The following is a 26,775-nucleotide window of genomic DNA, read 5'->3' as shown; positions in this document are numbered from 1 at the left end:
TGTGATTTATCCCAAGTGCTCTAGTTTCTTTCCACTTTCCAAATACATGGTGGGTAGGGCATCTGGGGACTCCTAACTGCATATGTATACAAACTGACAGAAGGGTCACCACCTCACAACCAATACGTGCAGGAAAGATTGCAGGTTTCTGCAGGCCTTATGAAAAATAAGCAAACTTCTGATAATAGAAAGATGGACATCAGACAAGAGCATTATTTCTGATAAGTTCTGTTTGACATTCAGAATTTTCAGATATGTTTAGTGGTAAAAGCAGCAGGAAATGAAACGTTAAGTTAAGTTCTGAGATTTGTAGTGCACACATTCACACGCACTGGGTACACTGTTTTCTCACAGGCACGTGTTTTTTAAACTCCACAACTTAACTGCAATCAATAAAATGTGCAGCGTTCTTTATTAGATGTATAAATGAGGAAGCAGACAGACTCAGCCAAGCTTTGTAATCAAATCTGAGTATTTGAAAAGCTTTCATGTTTTCCCTTGTAACCTTTCATGGGTAGAGTAAGCATGGAAAAAAATACTGTTAGATCACCCTCAATACCTGGAGCGATATGTAACACTATAGCTTTAAATGCTGCCCAGAATGGTACTTCAGATTAATTGGTGCCCGGTAATTCTATCAGATTGGTATTAATACACTGTTGCCTGGCAATCGTGGTGACTTGCAGTGTCTCACTGGCTTTTTATAAACCTGCATGAAGGTCAACTGTCAATCACCTGCACAACATGATAACGAGCCTTTAAACCAGATGAGGAGAAATTAGTAGGAGAATCTGCATCTGCAAGCAGTGGTCATAACTGTGGTTCCATAGGAAAGGTATTCATGATTGTGGAGCTGAAGAAGAGAGCACTTGAAAGAACTGCAGCTGAACCATCTAATACATGTTTTTTCAGAGACATGCAGCTATAGTATAAATAACATGCGTCTGACACCATAAAAGAACTCTACCTCTACTTGACTGTATAGCATAACAACTCGGCGAGATACAGGAAAGCTAAAAAGAGCAGTTCTTTAGTACACATTCAGCAGGTCTCTTCACTACACAGCACTATAGTGTTATTATTAAGTATTAAACCCACAGCAGCAGGATGAGTGTGACTCAATAGAAAGCATTAACGCCGAAGGAGATGCAACATAAAATGTTAATCACTTTTACTCTTCAACAGGTTTTATGATTGAACATTTGAAGTTGTGAATCAGAAACGCAGTCACCTTGAATGAAAAGAAAACTGCTAGGTAACCATATTATACCACAGAAGTACCTCGGTGGCTTATCACCCATGAGTAGCTGAGTAGTTAAAATTGCACCAGAATGAAACAGATGCCATTCACACATTTCTATTAGACAGTATGTTTAGTTCATAACCACTTACAGTATAGCCGATTGCACATTTTAAGAGAGGATCACTGAAACTAGACATTTCCCTATGGAAATCTGACTACTAGTCTTGTAAAGAAGTTTTAAAACTCTCCTGGATTGTTTTGCCTTTCCCCGTTTTTGACTTCGCACACGAATACATGCTATAAGACTTGTGAAGAGTGTAAAGGGACGTTTTTCATACTCTACTAGATAACACTGCCGGACAGGAATGAACCGGAGCACTGCTTACGTGAAAAAGAAAATCTCAGATCTGCCCTAGCCCATGAGAAGTGTGCCTGTGTTCAGTCAATGCCTGAGCCCATGACGGCACTCTCATTGTGTCCCGCAGGGGCTGAACTGCGTTCCCTGCAGAGGATTGCTACACACGCTCACCAATGCCAACTGAACCCTCGCTACCCAACACGTTTTACGCTCTTTCACCACTCGTTAGCTCAGGGCTAACTCTCCCATATTTCCAAGTCCTCAACAGCTTCCATTTCCTCTTTTCAAATCTTCAGAGTCTAGTGTTAGGTTAGAAATTGCAAGTATTTAATATTTATACTACTGACGGGGTAGTTGTTTTTCTGTGGTCTTCGGTAAAGATGAGGGAAGCCAGAAAGGATTTATCTGGAAAAACAGCTTTCATCAGTTCTTCTGAAGTAACGCTCGTGTGTTTGCGAGAGATATTCATGTCAAGTTCAAATTTATATATAACCCTTCTTGCTTCTGACTAATAAGGATCCTTCCATTTTGACTTACATGAAGGCAGACCTCAAACATTTATCATAATCTTTAAATCATGGAATTATTGTGATATATTTTGATTAACATTTAATTACTTTTTCTACTGACTTTAGGATAAAGAACAAAAACCCCTACAATGTGATGTTAATGTTATATTTCTACGAAACACCCTTTATTATAAAACTTTTTTTCATTTCAAATATTCATAAAAAAGAGCCACCTTTGAAATAATCAGTTAATATACAGCCAAGGCCAGTGCCCTCCAGATTTATTCATACATCTGAAGTAGGTATTAATAAAAAAAAAGATGAAATAGGAAAAAAAAACTAACAATGAAGTGTGGAATGCATAATTCTAGCTGATTAAAACAATTCTAAAAATGCTATATATTGTAATCGTAAAAACATTGCAAAGAGCAAAATCAGAAGCAGCTCGCTGAAGGCATGTTATCATTATGTTTAAGATCAGAGAGCCTACTGAAGACTGCAGGCAAGTCATTAACCTACACAGGTTAGAACTGTTACAGAAAATCCACAAAAGGTTGAATCTTCCACTTTCCACTGCAGACTGTTTTAAGGAAATTTAAGGCTACTGGCACTAGTAACCCTGCCAGGAAGAAGACATCAGTGTATCTTGCCACCACTTACTGTGAGACAAGTGGTTCAGGAGACAACTCTACATTCATAGGCAACAGCTGAAGGTTACCATTCCAACGCATACTGGTACTCTCAGAATGCACTGTTAAAAATACCCTTTAATACTGCCTTCATGAATGTTGCTTTCATGAGTGGATTACAAGGAAGAAACAACATGAAATTGTCAAACTATATCTGAAATGACAACAGGAACCATGTCTCATGATCAGATGAAAAAAAATGAGCTCACCAGCATTATACTGAGAAAATAGGAATGCCTATTTGGAAATAGAGCAGGGATTCCATTATATTCTAGGGTTATTTAGCATTGCCATATTCTGGAATCCTTATTAAGACAGGTGGAATTAAGAACTTTAGATCTCATTGGTGCTTGTCTTTTGATTGCTTAGCAGTTTTACTGCGTGCCCTATTATCAGGGGGAGTGCTGAATCTTTAAGTGAGGGGTTGCCACAGTCTTCCTAATGGCCACCACGTAGTCCCTCAGTACCACACGATCATACCGGTTGGGGTAGAGTAACATTGTGCACAGTGAACTTTTCTGACAACATGTTTTTAATTTTTTCCCCCCCATTTCGTACCCACCCAATTGCAAATTCCCAGTTGTTTCTTTTTGCCTCAGCAATCCTTCAGCTTGAGAATCACCGAATCGGACCTACGGAGCTAAGAAGGTGCTGACAACAGCATGTCCTGTATTGCTTGGGGACAAGGAAGATGAGCTCATACAACCTTTGAAAATGATCAGGGATGCTCATCTTAAAATGTATTCACCTTAATGTATTTCCCTGCCCTCCAATTACGCTCATTGATGGTAAAGCCGTTCTTACCATTAATGAAGCCTTCATATTGTTCTGAAGTAGTGTTCCTTCACATTGAAGGCCTGCTAATGAAAATATTTATGGCATCTTCAGCATCGAGTGCAACAAAATCTCCATGAAAATGGAGCGCTGAACTACAACTCATTTTTCTTGGCAGAACTTATCATTGCAAACACATCTTGTATGTTCATTATTTTGCTAGAAGGTGACAGTCAGATTGTTCATGCTCTCAAAACCTTTTTATCGCGTGATGCCATCCGTCAAATCCATTCTCCATAAACGCAGCCTTTATAGAAAACTTTATTAAACCTACCTTTTGCATCTTAAATTAAGGATGAGTCACCTGAATATTGTTTTCTAACTTGGCTGAAATGCCCGGCCTTTCTTAGATTTTGACCCAGTGCTGGCTTCCTCATCATCATTAAGCTCTTTGGAAAAATGCTTTCTGTTCAAATTAATTGCAGATATCGGGGGTTGTGATTTCTTTTTCCATAAAGCTAGTTTACCGAATTACAAATTTATCTGTTTAAATTATGAATCTCTTGTCAAATTTGCTCTTGGTCAGCAGGCATACTTTCCCCCCCCCCAAACAGGTTCCACTCATGATGCTAATTTCATCTTGACAGGTCATTAAAAGACAAATTAATTGAATCATGATTAAAACAAACCTATCTGACTGTTAATCATGATTCAACCTATACAACGTAACTAACTAGTCTGACTTCAAGAGTAGTTTAGTAGTATTGTATGTAAAACCTGCAGCAAACTCCCTAACACAAACAAAAATGCATTCACCCCTGTTTTAACAGCAAAATGATTAAAAATAATGGGGGTGCTTAAAGTACTCCAACAGAGCTGGTGCTTATACCCACTACACACCCATCTATCGAGCCATTCAATTTTCTTCAGGCTGCAAGCCCCATAGTGACATACAGGAGGGTTAGCAAAAACTGGAGTTGTCATTGCAGTGACATTGCTGCAAGCCTGTAGATGCCCAGGTTGTCAGAGAAGTGTCCAGTTCTCCGACAATCAAGAGTCCTGGCTAATCCAGACTCTACCCCTGGAGGCACTCTGCCAGTGGTGCATCGCAATTGGGGAGTTCCAGCAGGTAGCACAACGTCGAGTTAAACTGGCAATAACTAACCCAGACAATTTAATGTAAGCAACTATGTACTGTAGCGGTTTTATTGTTATTGAGGATTTTGATATGCAATTAGCATTTTTGTAAAAATACAACCCAATATTCTCGGGAATGCCTCATTCTAACAAAAAACTAAAATAGAACTTTATATTGAGTTCCATGTTCCTCCTCTCAAACAATGGATGTGTCTGTGAGCATGTAGAAGCAAACTGGACACTCACATTACTGCTGTGGCGCATGGTTCCACCAGATTTCACCAGCAGCATCTGGTCCTCTGTGGAGCTCAGTCTTGACCGAAGATCCTTTGGGAGACGGAACCAAAGATGATTGTCATTCAATATGAGATTAAATAATTAACCAGAAGAGTTCATTCTAACACATCTGTGCATTATTTGCTTATTTCCAAAGTAAAAAGCCATTACAGCACTAACATATCAATAAAAAAAGAGGAAACATGCATTTTACTGGTAATCCCTTTTTTTCCTTTATTGTTTTACATTCTGTATTCTCCCTCCAAGGAAATGGTTCATTAAAAAGGAATGACTGTTTCCCTTTTATTTTTTAATGTGGTGCACAGGGATATTACTGAAAGTCCTTGGCCCACTCCATGATGAAAGTGAAAATGCAGACTTCCTCCTGGCACATGCTTTCTGTGGCAAAGCTATGGCCATGTTGGCTTCATTAAAAAGAGCTAAAATCCAGCAGCAAAAAGGAATGACAAGAACTGGGAAAACTTTCCGTAACATAGGAACCAAGGCAATAAAGGAAGGTTAAAGTAGAGAGAGAGCAAGTTGGACAAGCAAGCAGGGAGAAAAAAGAAAAGGATTAAAAGCTGGAGAAAAAAATCAGGGTGTAGAGGAATGTGTAGAAAGGCTCAAGTAAAAATAAAGAAAAGTGGGGAAAATAGCAGAGGGCAATAGAAAGATAGGAGAAAATTATTCCGCAGGAAAAATGAAAATTTACGGACACCCCCCCGCCACCCCGATACACACACAGAAAAATCACATCTTCCACTCATTTCACCCTGATGTGATTATGAGCAGGGACTATAAATCAATCGTCGGTGAAGAAAGGCCACCCACTGCTTCCTGAGCAGTAAAGATTCACTTTCGGGCAAAACCAGGTTGATTTGTTAATAGTACATAATAGCAGCCATTTCACGACATGCATTAAATCATATACTTCAGCCCCTGTGTGCACATTAAAGCAAAAGGCTATAATACAGAATTCTCCTTTTTTATTCTCTCCTCCAAAGCTCAGGACCAAATTGGATTTTCTCAGCACTGTTTTCTAATTTGAAACATCCATCATTTATTATTAAAGAAAAAAGAAGGTTTGCCGCTAGCTGCCCCCCCCCCCCCCCCATCAACACTTCCTTTCCTATTCTTTTAGTATGTTATGAAAAAACATAAATAATATCTAGATGTTAAACTTTTAAACAGTGAATGTTTAGGAAAGGGGCTGAGATGCTCATGATGCTTGATAGGTCCCCAGAGGCACTAGAAAATTGTGTGGTTATGAATTCTTCACATTTGAGCAACAAAAACAGCCACCACTTCCAAAAGCCTTGGAAATCCTTCACGTTAATAAGACTGCATTTGTGTCCTTCAGTAACCCTGCTTGGAATTATCAGGATGGAGCAGCTAAGTGTTGCAATTAGACTGCCTTTTCCATGTAAATCAATTTGACAGCACAACAATCACTTGGTTACGCCAGCTCCCATTCCTTCTTGCTGTAGCATTTGAGACCGTCACAAAATTTGCATTATTTATCATATCTGTTTAAAATATTTTCAGCACAGTGTATTCACATCCCTTCCTGTGCTGATTAGTATAGCATTACATATGTCAAGTACAAAGGCACCGATTTCTTAAGCTCATGCGCCAATGCACCACTTTAGTTGCCTGCAAGAGGTGTAGAGGACGATTAAGGTCTCTGAATTCATTAGAAAATGTAAGGAAAAAGAGAAATGTGTTAAAGGATAAAAAAAACAGACGTGTGAATACAGCACAAACAGTATTTCATTTTGTAACTTCCTCCAGAGGCGAAGTATTGTTGTACAGTACATGTTTCGTGTGGGATCTTCCTCAAGTATTCCTGGATGTTTGTATTGGGTTAAAGGACTGTTTGTCTTTAACTTCAAAGACAAATAGACTGCAGGAACCACACCATGGAAGACAGGCAGCATCCTGGCTATCAGAAACACTGCTGACCACATTCTGTCCCGTGTGGTCACAGTTTACCCATCATTTGGGCTTCCAAAACATACCTGCACTTTCATATTTCATGCAACGGGCATATCATATTAAAGGAGCTAACGAAATGTCCTACTTGTTTTATCATAATCACTAATGGACATTACTCTGTTAAAGGAGGAGTCTTATAAGAGAATTAAATAGACTTGTGTTCATATGATTGATGAACAGGGTTTTGTTACCATTAAAAAGCCATTTACAAGACAAATAGCGCAATTTTTATTTTCAAATTATGCTTATTTTATCTGTGATTTTAGGTCATAGATGGAGTATTGTGCAAAACAGAAAAGAGTTAGGACAGAGTTTTAACAATCACTGTTACGCATCGTACAAAGAGGTTCAATCAGCACACAGCCCTTCCCCTGCTAGGGAGTGATGGACATTCTTTCGCAAGGCATAAAAAATTGCTTGCATCTGTATAGTACTTTTCTCCCCATAGTGCTTCACATATACAGTAGGAGGGGAGCCACTCATCCACCATTAAAGCAGAGCACCCACATGGGGGAAAGTCACTTTCAAGCAGCCCCACTACACAGCTGTCCATGTGGAGAAAGAGTTTACTCCAAAAATTTAATTAAGGGAGGACTGTGCAAGCTCCAGATGGAGCTTACAGTAGCTAGGGCATTAGGGTCAACCTCTTATGAACATGGTCATGAGTGTCATAAGTGATTTCTAAGGGCCAGGTTGTCAGAACACCAGTTAACTGCCTGTTTGAAGGACAGCATGTCCAACAGTGCAGAACTGGTTGGTGAAACTGGTTTACAAAACTGTGGTCCAGTGGTAACAGAGCCACTATGCCCTGGCTTGCTCAGGTTTTGAGCTCCTGATGAGTTCAGGCTACAAAGTGCTGTCACTGCTGTCTGCTGTATGAATAGATCGCCCTCCTGTCACTGATAATTAACAAAGATAAGAGTATGGAAAAACTATGAAATGCAAAATAACGTCGCTGTTTCCCGAAGTAGGAAACTGAGTCTCAAGTAGTTTTGTTCCTTAAAAGGAAATCAGACAGCTTATAAGCAAAGGCGCTGCTTAGAAAGTCATGAATAAACATCCTATTGCCTTTCTATGCATACATCATACATCACAAGTAGAAACTATCTAATGGAGGAGAAATGCAGTGAAAAAGCAGTGAAAATGGATCCACCAGAAAAGGTCCCATGACCATGACAACTAGCACTAGTACAAAATAAATCATAGCACTTTCTTCCATAGGTTATTTTTCGGGATTACTCCACACCAGCAATAATGACATACTCGCTATCCATTTTCTACATACATTGGTTTCTCTTGTGCATTAGAAAACACTTACTGTTTCAGATAGTCTATTTAATAAAAGGGCATTATTTTGTACTATTCAGGAAATGAAATAGCATTTATCACAATATTTCAGCCAAGCTAGTGAATACATAATAAGAGTCAACTACTGTGCTGCAAAATGTCATCTTTCAATGCACAATGGTGTTGATAGGGCGTTCATCTCGTCTGTGAATCGGCAAAATGTATGTGCAGACATGTTTGTCCTCTAAATTACTCAAAGCATTTGCATGCAAAATGTTAAATTAGAACAAAATCAGATACATGTGAAGATTTAAGACTGTCAGCACAAACTAAGAATGCACGGTCCAGTTAATACTAAAAAAGGAACTTTAGAGTAGAAAAGCTCTAAAGAAAAACAAAAACAGAGCAAATTTACTATAGATCTTCCCAGAAAATATAAAAATGTCAATCTTTGTGTATAATCGGCCCTGCTTGCAACACCAGAGCTTTTTAAGGGCTATGCAAAGTCAGATCAAGACAGACCATACGTCAACAGTGCATCTTTCTGACAATATGCATCATAGAGGAATATTAATTGGCACATGTGTGTAGCAAGATATAGCTACTGAGACCCGTGTTGTGTGGCAGTAGTACAATATGTAATAATTTCTTTGATCATTTTTAATGGCTGTGCTTTAATGTGGGTCTGCAACTCCCACGCACTCCCTGCAGGGGTCATTTCATTCCCTCAGTTATAGGATTAGTATGCGGCAAGCAATAAAAACGGAGGCTATTACGCTGTGCGCCACACATACATAATCTCACCTCGCCAGCATCATTACCTTTTCAAAGGAGAATATCAACTTACAGTTTGCAGAGAAAAAGAGTGCAGGGAAGATATTGGAAAGGGAGAAGGACGTGTGTGTGTTTGGGGGGGTGAAGCCATTTCTCTGTATTAAGTTGCAAAAGCCAGCTTCGGGGATCAGGACAGATAATTGTTCTTTGAAATAATGGCTCTTGGATTGAAACAGGGAAAAGGAGGAAAGCCATGTGACAAGCAGTAGGTAGGAATGGGTGGTGCATAAGGAGGGACTTCAAGTCTAGGAGTGACATGGACCAGTGTGCTGAGATCCATAAACAATGCCTGCAGAGACACCTCACAAGATTTAATTATTCTGAATATGATTAGGCAATGCACTTAGATGTTGCACAAGCACTGAGGTACAGTGAATCTGTTTATTCAACAGTGTCTGCAGCAGAGAGCTGGGCATGTTAAGCACACAAACCTCCACAACCCCACTTTCTAACAACATTACCAACAACAATATGCATCCTTACGCTGAGATTTCAAACCGGGATGAAGAAAATAACCTTTTCATATCCATTAGGTAACTACAGTATCCGTCTGTGCAAGTCACCACACTACAAAGTTTGAAAACATTTATACTGCGAATTCAACAGTGGCACTTCAGTGCCGTGAAGTCCAGTTTTATTATAGGCTTCAGTTCTATAATAAGGGCAAAAAGGGAGCTTTCCCATAGAGTCTACTATAAATGGAAGGCATTGTTTAAGACTACGAGACAGATAAGTAAGATATCGGCAACTAAAAAGTCGTTTTTATTGCTTCTGAAATCCATACAGAAGAGTGCAGCACAGTACATTATAATTAATAGTGCTTCAGAGATCTATTTCCTCTTTGTTGTGAAATGTAGCTGAAGTACTTTCCAGGTCACTTTAAGTAAAACTCAATGGTAACCGAAACAAGTTACAAGTTGCAAGAGCTCTCATCGTTTTATTTATTAAATTGTATAATTGGGCAGCACAATGGCGCAGTGGTTGGCACTGCTGCCTGGCAGTACTGGGACCCGCGGTTTAATTCCAGGTGTGCTGTCTGCTTGAGGTTCATATGTTATCCCTACAAGTGCGTGGGGTTTCCTCCAGGTGCTCCGGTCTCCTCCCACCGTCCAAAACAAACTGGCAAATTTAGCTTCTGCAGAAATTGGCCCTAGTGTGAGTGTGTTTCTGTGTGGCCTGCGATGGAGTGGCATCCCATCGAGGGTGTATCCCACCATAGCTCCGCTGCTTACCAGATTAGGCTCGAGCTGTTCCTCCACCCTGTTTTAGATTAAGTGGTTCAGAAAAGGGATGGATGGAAATTGAAGCAGTTTTGCATACAGGAATTCTATTACAAAGATGTGCGTGCGTTGAGCTGTTGTGAATTAAAAGTAAGTTGTTTTTCTGCTCCTTACAAAGTCAGAACCAAAAACAAGGTAAAGTAGTCTAGATAAAGGGTAAAGAGCCTACAGATCGACCCAACTGAAGTGCAGGAAGGAAATGCCACCACAATCAGCTACAATTACCGTCTCTCTGTGCTTAAAGTGGGTTAATGGCATTTAGAAGAAGAAGGGCCTTCCTGAACGAGAGCTGTCCTACAGTAGTGTCCATCTTCTACACGATCAGCAGCTTTGAAAGGGAATCACTGGCTGCTGATGAAAATGACTGACGGCTTCTTTTTCTGAAGCACACAGTGATCAGCGCTGGGCTCAAGCTGAAACTGAGGCTAGATCGTGCTGTCGTGGAATGACGCCAGTGCCTACAGGACAATAATCATTCTCACCACTCAGAGGGACTAACCATACACATTGTCACGTTGTGAGATTTGATGAACTTATATCCTACATTTGATCACAGGGTCAACCAAACCTTTTCTGAAATAAAGTGTTTCCTGAAAAAACAGTGTTAAACTGTTTTTGACATCTTAAAACATCCCCCATCCCCTGACATTTCACATTTTTAATCTTCATTCTTAACATAACCAAGAACACAGATGCAAAATTCTGGGCCACAACTTACCGAGATCTCCTGCTCCATATTGACCTTTGTCATGCGCAGAGCATGGTTTTCCTCCTCTCCGTCTTTTAATCTTGAGACACAGGCCTGTTAAAATCGAGAGAAAATGGTTTTTGAACAGAACTACAGCTCATTTAGCAATATGAGTGTATTCCAATTACAGTGCATATGTGGTGGACATAAAATGAGAACCAAAGTCTCAACACGGGGAGACACCACTCCACTCACCACAGGCAACATTACAGCCTGTATGTACTAGAACGTGGAGTATACCAGTACCTGGAATATTTCAGTAGGGATGCAGCACCATTCTTCTTGACCCCAGAAAATCAATCAACTCACGGCTGGTTGATGAAGATGGAAAATGTCATTCCACAATATCCGATAAATATCCCATAAATGCTCCATTATATTCAGATCTGGTGATCTGATGGTGGCTACTGTATATCTTAAGGATAACATCAGTATAAGGTTCACCAAACCAAATGTGCACAACAGATGGAGGCACTGTCCTGAAAGGTTTGGGCCTAGCAGGAAAGTAATATCACAGTATGGGGTGAAGATGATCATGCGGATGATCATCACCAGTTATTAGCATCTACCTTGTTTGAACCATCAGAAAAATTCACTGTTGAAACCAAGTACATAGGGCTGTAGAGTTCTTGGATACTGAGCATTTACCACAACACATTTCTGCACTACTTAATCTATGCTTTTTGCATCACTGGATTCGGAAACGTACACTGCCTGGTGTGATAAGTAGTTAGTGTGTTGCACTGCAAACAGACTACAGTATCCCGCTCCGTTCTTGGCATATTGCTTTTGTTTAAACTGGCTACCCACACCCCAGGTTGAAATTTTCAGTCAATTGGTCTGCAGTGACTCCCCTGTGTTTTCCCTTTACACCTCAAATGAATGATAGTAGGATCCTCCTGCCTACGGTTTTCTCTTGGTTGTTGAGGTCCTTCCCTCAACATTCCTTGCTCACATCATCACCTTAACATGGTTGCTCTAGACATCAGCTGTCCTAGCCACTGAAGCCCCTGCCATGTTAACAATAATTCTAGGTGATCTATATAAAAACACTAGATATGTTCCATAGCACACTGGGATGCTTGTTGCCTAACTAATTAACACAAGCCACACCCCTATCAATATGCATGGTCTTCCTTATTTACCATTTTTGTCCACTATCTGTACAAATGACCTGGAAAAACCAATCACAATATTTTGTTTACATTGGTGTACTGTATGTGTTCTTACGAAGTTCAGTATCTCTATCCAAGGGTTGGCAAGTTATCTTGGAAAGTACTTTTATATTTTCCCCATCATTACTTTTCTATTCCTAGCTGGATGCTGCCTTAGCTTAAAAAGTTGAAATGGCAAAATGGACAAACACACATTCTGAATACTTAGCCGTTAAACGTTTATTGCCATCACTTCAATTTCAAACTTTGTAGACGGGACAAAGTGTTTGCATTATGTAGGGAAATCATTACCTTAATTCCGTGCAAAAACATCTGAATTTCAATAAAAAATAGGAAAGCTTGACTAATGTTAACATTATTTATTTTAACATAGTGAATATCCCCCAGTTGGTCTCTGTTTATAATTAACTAATTTTAATAAATTAAGCAATTACAGTCAGCTTTTACCCATTTATACCCCATTGCAGGCCATCCCAGCGCACAGCTGTGAAGCAGCTGTGAACAGATGTTTGAAATAGAAAAGGGTGTAGCTCATGCTTAAATAAAGTCGAGAAAAGATTAAGGGAGCTTAAAGGTTAAATAAATAAGGCCTAAAATGACTTTTCCTGCATTAATTCTGTTATGCTTGCTTTTCAGTCCCTTTCATCATTATTTCAACTTCTGATTCTTAACAGCCTAAGAAGAATCTATGACGCTACAGCACAAAGGCCACTTCAGAAATATTTATCTTTTTTTAAATGTAACTTTTTTTAAATGTCTGTACATTATTTTTGGCCCAGGTTTATGCCTTTTGAAAACGGTTAACAGAGATTATAATAACGCTTGATGGATATAATGTATTGATGTAGCATCAAATGCACACAAGCACTGACATTTGGAAGTTAGACTTCAATAATTAATCAAATAGAACAAAAACAACTTATATACCGTCTTCATAAATGCCTTGTAGAAGTAAACAAATAGCACAGTACAACACATGCAATTATAGGATGACAAATCCATAATTGTAACCCGGATTGTAAGGTTCTGTATTAAAATCACAATACTGTTATTGTAGGCAGTTTTTTATTAAATAACTATAGAAAACTCTGGGTACCAAAGCCATGGCTTGGAAGATTGTTTTAAATCCCTTTCATGATTAAATGAATTCTAGTTGTGCAATAAGTCTGTTTTTCACCCAAAAAAGTGTGCTTTGCAAGGTGCAAGTTGCACTTGGAGCAGCAGGAGTTTTAGTTCAACCTTATTAAGCCGTTCTGTTTTAAAGCCATTTGAATGTTTAATGAAGTGAAGGTCTTCCTCCTTCCCTCTTTCTCCAAGAGGTATTTACGATAAAGGGGAAATAGTCCCGCTAAATCCCTAGGAAGTGCCTGGACCAGAAGACTATGCTTTATCTTTCATTGGAAACCAAGTGACTGTCTTTTGATTTTATTTTTAAGGTTACAGTATTGGATTTTTTAAAGGTCAGAAAAAATAGATATGTATCAATTCTGAATAATTTTTCAAGGCTTTTTTTAACCTGCATTTTTTTCTTAGATGCCACTATATCTTTAATATCGGTCTCAATCCTTTCCTTTCAGATGGAAAGAGAGAAAGGTGGTGAGAGTAACTCTATGACTGCAATTTTATTTTATTATAATTCTAAATTCTTTAATAGTTCTCCAGGAAAATTATTATAACAATCATCATCTCTTTATGAAAAGATCCCACCTCATGCATCTTGTTTGCTACAGTATATAGCAAATCAGCCCCTGGACATTATCATTTTAGTTTTCAATTTTGGTTTGGGCCTTGAGATTAAAGATTACACTTAAAAATGTTTAGGTCAAATGCTTAGCTATGCAACAACACTGTGTTCTGCTGTTTTCACAACTTTCTTACATGAGTTACATTCTGAAACCCTGTCCTTCACCGCTGCTTTTCCTGTGGTTTCCTGCAGTCTGGTCAGAAGTGAGTGATAGATTAATCGATGCACAGCCTAATCAGCCAGCTTAACTCTAATACCCTGGACAGGTTCACATCATTATCATATCAGGTTCCACACATTTCTGGGTGACATATAAAAGGCAAAAGATTAAAGCCAATCTCGTAAAGAGATGCCAAAAGTCAAAAGCAGTGTTCACAGCAGTCTGGCTTTTATCTGGCAGAGAACCACAAGGAAAAAAAAGGAACTCCAAACTGCTCTAATTGGGGACTGTAAGGCAGATGGCCTCAGTCTTCATCACAGCTTTGTTGTGGTACAAGTCCCTCCCAGCACCAAAACCATACTTCACCACAGCTCACAAACCAAACTTGCAAAGCCTTTGATTACTGGGTTTCTACTAAGGTTCTAGTTTGTCTAACACTAACACACTTTGAGAACTCAGTAATTCATATAAATCATCTATAAACGTCTTCACACAAACTGTTTACAGCTTGTTAATGATGCATTAAAAAGGAACCAGGTTTTCAGGCTTGTTGGGGTTTTGGTGTTACCGATACAAAATTGCACTTGGCACACTGCAACTAAGAATATGATCAGAGGTCTTATTACAACGTAGCACAGACAGGAATGATATGTCTATTTTATTTCACGACACAGAATCCAAACTGAACAAAAATGCCTTCCCAGTTGTAAACAACATGGTATTAATTAGATACCGTTATTAGTAATACTGTAATTTTAAACCCACTGGCAGATAAGATATGTTCTACATTAGGGACATATTCCATGGAATCACTTTTCCACTAGTTTTAAGTGCCAAATATGCAAACAATGTGTCTTTTGTCTGTGAAGCATATTGTTGTATTAACATTAGAATTTGCTTTTGTAATTTGCACCGTCTATAAAAGGTCAACGTATTATTTTGCGTGAACATTCAGACAGTAACTGGTTTGTGAAACCTCAGGGACAGAAATACAAAAATAAGCTGAGCAATACTGCAGATCACCTTAAACTCTGACAAAATAAAAATAAATTAATAAAAAAACGTGACAAAGTAGTTTCATGGTACAGATGTTGATATTTGGCAGAAGAAAAGTTTGTTAAAAATGTTGTTGCCCATACTGTTATTCCCATTATAAGGTAGAACAACCATACCATGGTCTTTAAATGGTCTTGTGTCTTTTACGGAGTTGTATACCATTATGAATGCATTTTAATGATTTTCAAAAATCATTAACATAGTTTCAATTTACGCCTGCTTAACGTGATAGTACACTAATGTGCAATGTCAGAAACTAAAGCAATAAGAACACAAAAAATTAAGATGGGAATGTAATACAAACATACTTCAATCTAAACCGGATGCCTAACACCCATTAACAAAAGACTGAAGGTGCATTTTTTATTACTACAAATCTAGCATCCAATTTCCTTTTACCCCATTTATATATCTAATTGTGAATGCAAGCCCACCTCCTGGATGTAAACTAAACCACACTATCTGGCTGCTCTCTACCCACTGATGTAATTGAGATGTTGCTGAGCTACTGAGCCCAGAAGCCTGGGTATCTACTGTAGGTAAATGTAAAGTAGACCTGATCAGGCATCAGTTTAACAGAGTAATCAAAAGAAAAAGGATTGTTTTATTTGAGGAAACTTCCTATTCTTGGACATGGCAACAAGCCCTGATTGTACTGTAGGCTCTATCAGAGCTCTTCAAATTTTCCACACTAAGTAACATCATTAAGTGTTTCTTATAAAGACTGCTTTTAAATGGTTACCCAAGCAACAGTTCAAACCACCTTTGGACATTTGAAAGCTTCTTGATAAACCCTGTGTAAATGATGATTGCGCTGATTAGTCACCTGCAACTCTTTGTGCAGGTTGCTCACTCGTTCCTCAGAGACGCTCTCCAGCTCATCCAGTGTTTGGATCAGAACCTCATTCTGTTCACTCAGGTCTCGAACAAATGACTGCAACACCTCAGTCTTCAGCTAGGGGGAGACAGAGAGGAGGAGTCTTACAGTACAGGTTTCATTCATTGGTATAATCCGCAGCAGGTCTGTCACAAATAAGCAACTGAAACCATGGTTTAAAAATGTGCTAAATGCATTTAAAGGTGAGGCTTTGGTACCGATAGTACTGCAGGTCAGGACAAATTTATGAAAATGATACCTGAATTACAGATGAGGTTTGTATTATAAAAGTCAGTATTTTCAGGGAATCAATCAAACTATCAAAAAAATGTAAAAAACACAAGCAAAGTGAGATCATTTCAAAGTAGGGACACTGGAGCATTCAGAAGCACAATCTAAGCATGTCAGTCACCAATGAAATTACATTGTCAACAACCCCGCCTGTTGAAGTCTCAAGTAACAGCACTTCTGCATGATCATATGATACCACTCACCATGAGAAAGCATCACTGAATGCCAAACCTGACTTGTCAGAAATCCTATGACCCATTTAAGACCTCTCATCACAGCTACCACTGCCAGAAGCCTTCCAGATCCCTGCAGTGTCAATGTCCAACTGGCAGACTGTGCAACAGCCTGTGATGTCCTCATCTTCTGTTGCCTTCACCTTCAAACATCAGAGATGGAATCCCTGCACACCCAAACATTATGGGTCCACAGGACAGCAGTCTTCTCAGACCGCATAAACCTGCCCAGCAGCTGAGAGCCATTAAGGAAACCATGGGCTTCGTGGGCACTCCATTCATCAGGCCTGTAGGACAGTGGCTCCCAATCCTGTTCCTGGTGACCTCACACCTCTGTGGGTTTTTGTTCCAGCCGAGCCCCCAGTTACACCATCAAACACTTGCTTGACATAATAATAATAATAATAATAATAATAATAATAATAATAATAATAAAACAAATTTGAACCGTTTGTTCCTAGCTCTTAAACATGGTGGAGTTTGAACCGTTGTATTTTGTCAATGAAATAAAATCCCAAACTTCTGACTAGAAAGAAAATGCAAATATTCAAGTGAAGCAATGTCTTAGATCAAATAAGGCTTCAATTACCTATCTAAGGTGGGATGGGATGATAACCTGAAGGTGTGTGGGTCACCAGGACCGGGGATTGAGAACCAGTGCTGTAGGATGTGCTAACCAGGTTGCGAGTTTCTTTCACGATGGAGATGTGACCACCCAGACGAGTCAGCCAACATCCACTCCTACATTCGTAAGAGCAACCGCCTGAGCTTTAAGAGAGATGCTCGCGAAGATCGTCTTCAAGCAGAGATCTTTTTGACTGCATAGTCAATAAAATCATTTTTAAACTTTGAGGGACCTCTGACATTCTCTACTTAGTCCATTAATTAATTCAACCCACCACGTCCTTAAACATGCAATGACATGCCAAATATGTCACCACGCTTAAAACAATAAACATAAACAGTTTCCATAATGAGATTTGTTTAAAAAATACTCACACATTTAAGCAAAGATGAGATGTTATACAGGATATTGTATTGACTCAGCTCAGCTGAGAGAGAATGAATAAAATGCTGGGAATATTCATGATTGAATGACAAGTCTTACAGTAGTAAGTGAATATAGGCCCTGACAAAAAACAGAAAGGATCTTCAAACTACGGTGAGCATCCTAAAGATGTTTCTCTGTGGCTGATCTCTGTAGCCTCCCACTTCTTGCTCCTTCTTTGTGATGACCAGCACCCTGATACAGACAGACAGGCTGGGAGAAACTTCGGCCTGGGCTGTCAGAAAACATCCAGGCACTGAATTATACTGGTACGGCAAATTGTTCCCCAATTTACATCACTGGTAGTAATAACGAGTATGATTTTATTATGCATACGCAGGAGCTGATCTCCAATGGCAAGTTCATTTATGTCTTGAGTAGTCACATGCTTTGCTATCTTACAAATGGAGAGAACAACTTGAGCCCTATAAACTAAAATTAAGCACAGATCTAGATTCAGTACATCTCACATCTGTGTGGTTCTGATGAGGAGTAAAACCTATATAGACATTTGAATTCAAAACTTATTTTAAGGTGCTGAACTAAATTTGCTAATGTTTTATACCCAAATACTTCAAATTCAACAAAGCAACATGATTCAATGTTTTATCATATTTAAAGTAGTTTATTTCTGAATTGAGAAGCCCACATAAAATAAGTCTCAATAGACAAACTACCGCCTATGACATGCAAATGTGCAAGTTTTAACACCAAGAACAGATAATAAAGTCAATGGTAAACTGATTTAAAGAATTCACTGCCGGTAATAAAGGTCGTGCGTAACACAGAAGGAAAGAAAACATACATTGCAGCATACATTCTGTCTGTCTGAAGATTAAAGTTTAGCAAAGTTTTCCGCCTGGCATATTTCACAAAGACACTTGGTTTATAAAAGTACAGCAATCAAAAGTTAACTTAACCAGTTATGTGCCATTACAAAAACAGACAACAGAAACAAATAAACAGCTTCAGCTCAGCAACTCAAATGAAAAGGGAACAATGGCTATCACATTGCTTGTCCACAATTGCCAAAGCACTTTAAATTCAAACAACATGATTTCTTTTTTTTTCCCATCCACCTTTACCAAGAATCAATTGGGAATGGTATGAAAAAGTAATATTCAAGCAATAAAGCTTGATTTACACCTCTTCTCTCCCCCACCCCTTCCTTTTTTTATTTGATCACTTAGCTGGGATCATATAACTGTATATTAGACACAAATGAAATCAGGTCTTCTGCACATTAAGGCCTTGTCTTTTGCAACTACATCCCCCAAACCCACCCTCCCAAGCTCCTGTAGAAGCCAAGGGCAGAGTTCCATTCATTTTCAGGCCCATTTCCTCCTATGATTAGACGATCAATCAATCCCAGCCCTCAATCTCATCAGGCAGCCAGGATTATCTCCCCATCTTTCTCGCTCACTCACACACACCGGCACATTAACATCAGATCAAGTATCACCGCTTGCTGTCTGTAACACCACCCGCCACAGACATTTCCTCTGCTTTTTTTTTTCTCGTCTCAGCTGGCAATACCAGACAGCAAAATTCATGCCAACTGAGACAGAACAGTCTTCGTTAATGCGAGTTTGTGAAAGTTTTAATTTTCGAACAGTGCCCCTTTCCTCCTAACTTGCCGTGAAGTTCTGAAGGTCAGCGTCCAAGCTTGGCAGGAATCACTCAGCTAAGAAATTGTTTCCTTTTCCAGCAGATCCCACACTCTACTAGGAAACCGCACAAACAACAAAAGCCCACGTGAAGCTGGAGATTTCTTAACTTTTTTTTTCTGTTAATTACAGAAAAAGAAAAGGCCAAGTTTGTACTGACCCAGGACTCACATCATAAGGCTGTACTTAAAAGGCCAGGCTCATATTTCCTGAATATACAACATCCATGCAGAAATCACATTTCTAAGCTTAGTGTTTTCACAATGAACCCATGAACAGCCAACACTTGAACCTTCTGTCTATATAAAGACCACTCTGTGCTGTAAAGAGATTTCCATCCGTAAAAGCAGAGTCATTGTGGCTCCCTAACTGTGGCACCTGTTTTACAATGTGGAGTAAGCACCTTTTCACTCGTCTTGTTTACACATCCCTAATTGAGGAGTAAACTGCCACTTATAAACACTAGAACTCCATTAAACTGTTCTATTCAGCCCTGTTCACCCTTTTTCAGAATATGAGGACATAAACACAGCTGAAGTAAACAGAGAACAAGAGGACACAGCCACAATGGGGTATATCTACACAGTCACACACAATGTCACACTCACAGAGACACTTATGTACTGATTTGAGTGCGACCCAGATATAGTACTATCCTGTCAGCAATGGCTCTAGGATCGCATACAATAAAACCTCTAGTTTTGCTCTCTTTAATTATAGAATTCATACCGGGGATACACAATTTCTGAAACTAAGAGCATAAGAGTATTTCAGTTTCAACAGAAAACAGGCTGTTCTTATTGCAAAATAGTAATAATCCATTAACAAGGAATTAATAGGAACTGAGAAATAATCTGTTCTCGGTAAAACGGGATAGATCAGAAGCTATATTGTTTTTATTCAAACAAGTGAATTAAAAAAAGTGAACAATGGTGAATAAACACTTTCTGCTGCCAAGCTACCTCAAACACTATAAAATGGCAATTTTATGTTTTATTCAATGGTTTTATCCACAGAACAATGGTGTGGCAATTGTTGTATTTTATGTTTTATGTTTGCATTAGTGCCTCACAGCACTGGGGCCGAGAGTTTGTATGCACTTCTTGCATTTGCGCACGTTTCCTCTAGATGCTACGTTTTCCTCCCACGGTCCAAAGACATATTGGTAGGTTAACTGGCTTCTGAGAAAGCTGGCCCTGGTTTGAGTGCGTGTGTCTGTGTTTGTGTCTACTGCGTCTGTCTGCCCTGCGATGGGACTGGCATCCCACCCAGGGTGTATCCTGCCTTGAGCCCGTTGCTTGCTGGGATAGGCATTGGCTCCCCCTTAACCCTGTATTGGATAAAGCAGTTAGAAAATGGATGGATAGATCTATAGATCCAATGGCTGGGAATTACTTATATAAGGGTATCATGCATCAACGGCAGAATCAAATACCTTTTCATTAACCTGTGTAGCACCTAGCATACTATTAGCGTGACCACAAAAATTCCTAGAACTCTTGATATGCATCATGAATCGGAGTCTCTTATTGTTAAGCTTGTAGGGGACATTTTAGGAAAAAAAAAAACTTTGCTCTTACTATTATAGAAATCTTAAAAAGCTTTAATCAGCCTTGATCTGCTGAGAACATGAGTTACAGTACATACTTTTCATCCTTGTCAGCATTTGGGTTTGGATACAGTGAAATAAAATGCAGTACCAAACACTTTCTCTCTGCTCACACCATTCCTTCACACAAAAGAGGCCCTGGAAATTAATGAAGCTTAAAAGCCTGAGAACATGACAAATATGAATTCACTAAATAAAACGCAAAATTGAAAAGATTACTTCTTTTGTCATAACAAAAATTTTACATGACACATTTTTGAATGCACACTGACCAAAAAGTAACATTTCTTCAATGTTAAATAGGTGAAGTAATTCAAAAAAGGTATCTTAATGGGAAAGTGAAATAACCCAGAAAGCTTTTTGAAGTAACGACACTAATTCTTTTAACAACATTGTTCAACTGCCAAGTTTTCGTGTTGGTTCTGCACCTTTCAGCTGTGTGCACCAGGCTAAGACAGTTACAAACTCTCCCATACAAGGTATTTCACGCCCTGCCCTTGTCTGGCCAGCTCAGGCATCTTACTGCTGGCTCCTGACACTCAGCCCACAGTGCCAGCCCTGTCACTAACAGGATAAGAACATATAGCACATAATTTACCAAACCAGACAGCGAGAAAGGGGGGTAAAGGACTGTTTCTCTTTGTCCAAATGTCAACAGTCCTTAATCAGTTTGTGACAAGAGACTGCATTTATTTTACTTAAAAATAAAGAAGCAGGACAGGTTCTCAGAGGCATTTTTTCTGCAGAGTTATTTTGGTCTTATCTGCAGATGACTATGGCCTGTAACATTTCACCAAAAGACAACAATCTGACATTCAAGTAAAGAAGGGAAAGACCGCAACATTAACACTAATTCAAAACAACAGATTCCAAACTAATGCACATGGGGCTTTGCAGGAACTTCAAATTCTTACCTGCAGAAGCTACAAAAATAGAACTGACCAGCAAAAGGTAGGAGTACAGGATGTAAGATTTGCAGCTAGCATGCTGTAACCCATGAATTATGGCTGAAAAACACAAACTATTATCCTTGTTTTATGGAGAACAAAGCAAAACAAAATGCAAGTTTTTGTGCCAGGAAGCAGCAAAACACAAGAATTTTGCAGAGATGAAGCATGAAACAGCCCCAACACGCCTTCCCCTGTAAACAGCATCAGTGCAGTCTAGCCAGACTTGATTTCTGGTGTTTAATCTCTTCAGGAGCTTCCAACACTGAACACTTCACAAAAACAGATGACGCATGGCACACTTTCAGCATAAATGAGCTGGACAGAGAAAAAAATAGCAACAATCCGTCTACACAGCTTTCTTATTCATGCAGCACAGGATGCTCCTTTTCCAGGATATGTTCTTTTGAGGATGAAAGAGTATAAACGCCGACACTGTACAAAAACACAGTGCTGATCACGGAATCTCACCTGCAGCGTCTCCTCCCTGCCCTCATGTGACTGGTCAATTCGTCGAAGGCGCTCGTGGTACAACGCCCTGAATTCCGTCAGGAGTTTCTGCATCTCTGCTGGGCGCTGGGCACCCCTGCAGGACCCACTGTCCCCAGCAGCTGACCTATAACCTACCAAGACAGCACATGCTGAAGTCAGAGTGCAAACATTTTCAGCTGTTCAGTGCCCTGTCCTTTCTACCCACAGTGGTTAGCATTGCGGCATCGCACAACACTGGGGTCTTGGCATGATTTCCGGACCTGGAGCACTATCTGTCTGGAGTTCGCATGTTCTTTCCATGTTCACGTGAGTTTCCTCTGGGTGCTCTGGCAACCTCCTACACTCCAAATACTTACTGTTAGGTTAATTGGCTTCTGGTAAAATTATCCCTAGGTGTGGCACATCTGAGTTTGTGTCTGTGTGTGCCCTGCAATGGACTGGCATCCCACACATCCACATCACATCTCTGCCTTAAGCCCATTGCCTGATGGAATAGGGGCCCCCGTGACCCTGAACTGGAAGAAGCAACCAGAAAATTAATGGATGTTTAGGGCTGAAAACCATGCTTAAAATAGGTCTTGATCGCTTTATGAATGTTTTCAGAAAACAAAGATACAGGCTACACTGCCCAGCTAAACTACAAGTCCTACTGGGATACACAGTGATATTCCACTCTGGGAACAGCATTCAAATAATATTTGAAACCCAGGTGCCTTAATTCGTAAGAATTTCTACCGTTGTTATCTTCCGAATTACAGCAGTTGATCTAAAAACTCAAGATGATCCTTTGTAAAACCAAAAGCCTTTAAAATCTGTGCTTATCCGAGTCAGGAAGCTTCCAAAACCCGTTTGTGCCTTCAAACAGGCAGGGAGAAAAGGTGGAGAGCTGAAAAAAAAAACTGTAGCACTTTGGAATTTGAACAGCAGGCTGTATCTAAACCAAGACTTTAAAAAAAATTAATAAAAAAAATAAATCATATCTCCACTGAGAGTAACCCTGACCTATTGGATGATCCCGATAGGGCCATACTGCCCATTTAATTTATCTGTGTGCTCCACCCCCCTTCTTCTTCTCCTATCTCACTCCTGACCAAGTCATATTCTGGATTAAAACTAATCCACCACGATAGAGAGTGCTGTTGATTCAACCCAGACCTTTCCAGGGATGGGTTTTAAACATTTCTGGAATTACTGAGTAGAACCCACTCTACCTTACTATGACCAAAACCCCAATGATGAAAAATCAAAAATCCTAATACTTCTCAGCAGTATAGTAAAACTACACGGTGGTTTAGCATTCGAACTCATTTAAAAAAAGGTTAAATTTTTTTAATTTGTTTTAAATCAGCATGACCATCAAGTTACAATGAGGCTGCAACAAAATAGTTTGGGCATTTTTGTCTACAGAATCATCTTCAGGCACACAAAGATGAAATATACAGTATATATTCATCACATTTCTGCTGTATTAAAAATATTAGCAGTCTCCCCCAGTAATTCTTCGTCTACTTCCACAAAACATTTTGTGCTTAATTACACACAAGAACTGCAGCTTGAAACAGTACACATTTTATACTTTTTTATTTCCTTAAATTAAATATCAATTTTAACATTTTAGATTTAATCTTAAGTGACCATATTCTATTTGCTTCATGTCCATCAAGCATCAGACAATAGGAAGGTCTTTGAATGGACAGCAGTTCATTCCAGGGATATTCTTGAAATTGGCTTGAATACTTAATAAACCAGAAAACGAGAAAAGCTTCACATATTTTACCCAGATTTTCAAACAGACCTTTTTTATGCAGACCTTGATTAAGCGCAAAAGCTTTTCTCTCTTAAAAGACAAGGTGGCCATATGAGCATTTTGTCCAACTGGGTTACCGACACTGAGACAGTGGGATACAGTACAGAATTCCATGGCTCACTCTCGGAAGAGACAGTGCAGGTAAGACTTATATTAACAACATATAGGCATTTACCCGGGCAGCTTCTGCACACAGGAAGGTCATCATCAAGCAAACCTCAAAGATCTAAGCATCAGACAGCAGGAAATGCCAAGTGACCGGCTGCCAGATGACCAGATCCTTGTGTGTTGAATAAAGGAACAGAAAATACAACAGCAGGGAAGGATCGTATCCCGTTCAGTTACCCTTGCGACCAAGGGTGTCTCTAACCAATATAATAAGGCAATCACAGTCCTGGATGAAGTAAGAGATAAAAAATTCAAATTTCTCAATCAAAATAAATAACCCACTGTTTTCCTGGGTGCCATACATGCAAAGTCTGGATTACTGCAACACTGATTCTGCAGTTTCAGATGTTTACACCTAATTTTAGGCTTTGACCCCACTTTTGATAGATCCTGAAAATAGGCGCACATTATTAGTTTGGAAGAAAAAGAAAGGTTTGCGTCTACTATGTGTGAAATTATTTTTCTGACAACAGTTTTAGTTTACCTTTATATCCACAAACTATCGAAAGGTTATCTTTAGAAATGTAAGACAATATTTCACCAAATATCCCATTTCTTTTCGTGATGTGCGGTGTTCATAAAACACAAGTGGAACTCCTTGCTACTCTTCTTCAAAGCAGTTTTAAAACATGCTTTTTAATTCTGCCTTCCTGGACAGAGCTATAACAAAGCCATACTTCAGCGCTATGAAAAAATGAGAAGTTAAGAAAATGCAGACATGCTAACAGAGTGCTTAGTATGTATCAAACCCATTTTCAAATAAACAACATGGAAAGGGTCAGCATAAAACAATAATACAGTCCAAGGGCATTTCATAGTAAATCCACTACAGATATGAAAGCCCTTGTGAAAGTTTGAAAGAATTACATTCTACTCCACCGAAGGCATACAAATCATATTTACAGTCTCTTGAGCACATTTCCCCCTACAAACTGATCTATTTAACCTTAAAAGCGCACAATCCACTGGCAGTAGCTAGCTTCTTATGTACCATTAGAAAGCAATTGATCCATTACTACAATAGTCTAGATTCTGTTATATTCTAGCTTTACCACATATTACTTAGTATTTTGCACACAAAAAAAAACCATACACTGTTCAGTTACATTCACTCTGCTGATTTTGCCACAGGTAGGTTTCTTAACCTAGTTTAAGCTCGAAACTGATGTAAACTGCAATTAAAATGCAATAACGTCGGAGCAGGCCGATATGTGCAAATATTACTTTAGGGACAGTTTCTGACCACCGTTTTGCCTCGCATTTCTACAGAAAAGGGTTTATGGAAGTATTTGCTTTTTCCCTTAACTCGTGCATGAAGACCGGCCTGGAGTTTAACTCACGTACAACCGGGCACAGTTGCTACATGAAATGAATGTTCATAATAAACATTTAACATATTTTAAAGGCACACAAATCGAAACGCATCCTGACGTCTTATAAAGGAACTCAGCTGAAGCGATCATCTTATTCTGAGCTCAGCTCACTCGTGTAACAATACAGGTACGGGGATGAAAAATGAAAAGTACAATGTTTGCTTGGCAATGTCACAACATGGTAACATGTGTGCAGAACCAGTTTCCCTGCAAAACACAAACAAAAACAGAACTTTTTGAAACACTGTATCTTTGATAACGTCTACAAGTAGAAAGCGTGTGATTCTCGGCCCCAGCCAGCACCCGTTTGTTGAGTTTTGTTTTCTATACCTGTTGCAATGTTGCTGCTTATCATTTCACCCCGGCTTGGTGCTGGTTCTGCCGACCCGACCTGAAACGGCCTGCACCACGCCGCAGTGGGCTCCCTTTCCTGCGCCGCTCTAAGCATTTTTGAAACATCCACCCCCCATACCCGGACCAGTTAGGCTTCCCTGGCTACACCTTTAACCCGCCCAGGGAACTTCTTCTCCCGCTGCAACCACCTGCGCACACCGGCCGCCGCCTCCGCCTGCTAACGAACCACCCCCTCGGGCCAATCAAGGCGAGGAGTCCGCCCGGCGGGCACGGCGCCCCGGCCAATGGCGGCGGCCGAGCCGCCTTGAGCTGTGTGGGCTCAAGCCAGCCGGAGTTGGTGTGTGGAGTGGAAGTGAAAGATTTCCATAGAAACTTCGCAGCCTCTTCGGGGGGCAGGCTTGCCTTGTTCCTGGCTTGGGTGAGCAGGGGGGCGTAACTCCTCCTGGTTTGGACCAGCTACTGCTGAGGAGCGTTTGAGTGACAGTCCCGGAGGCAGGAAGCCGCCAATAGCCGCAGGGAGTCCGCAAGAAGGGGGTTTTAAACCAGGCTTGGTTGAAAGGAAGCCAGGCGTCTTTGGTTGTTGTGGTGACCAGTGCTTCCTCTTGGGGAAAGCAATATAGTAAGTCTCATGTGATGTGACAGTT

At 39.8% G+C, this 26,775-nt stretch overlaps 1 protein-coding gene across 3 annotated transcripts in view; it reads right to left on the bottom strand.

The window, feature by feature from the left end:
• The window catches only part of LOC102690441 (polyamine-modulated factor 1-binding protein 1), a 150,729-nt gene extending 124,279 nt beyond the window's left edge, over window positions 1–26,450 (bottom strand). For all 3 annotated transcript variants that reach the window (XM_015368202.2, XM_015368203.2, XM_015368204.2), the window contains exons 1-5: window positions 26,108–26,450; window positions 22,409–22,560; window positions 16,092–16,220; window positions 11,101–11,184; window positions 4,957–5,037 (exon numbers count right to left, since the gene is read on the bottom strand). In XM_015368202.2, the coding sequence (XP_015223688.2) occupies window positions 4,957–5,037; window positions 11,101–11,184; window positions 16,092–16,220; window positions 22,409–22,560; window positions 26,108–26,225 (564 nt within the window). In that variant the 5' untranslated portion in view covers window positions 26,226–26,450. The remainder of the gene's footprint in view (window positions 1–4,956; window positions 5,038–11,100; window positions 11,185–16,091; window positions 16,221–22,408; window positions 22,561–26,107) is intronic.
• Window positions 26,451–26,775: the final 325 nt, after the last annotated feature.

Source organism: Lepisosteus oculatus, chromosome 20, assembly GCF_040954835.1.
Source record: "Lepisosteus oculatus isolate fLepOcu1 chromosome 20, fLepOcu1.hap2, whole genome shotgun sequence".
Taxonomy (NCBI): domain Eukaryota; kingdom Metazoa; phylum Chordata; class Actinopteri; order Semionotiformes; family Lepisosteidae; genus Lepisosteus; species Lepisosteus oculatus.
Note: the sequence above shows the minus strand (reverse complement) of the source record. Positions and strands in the feature narration are given on the sequence as shown.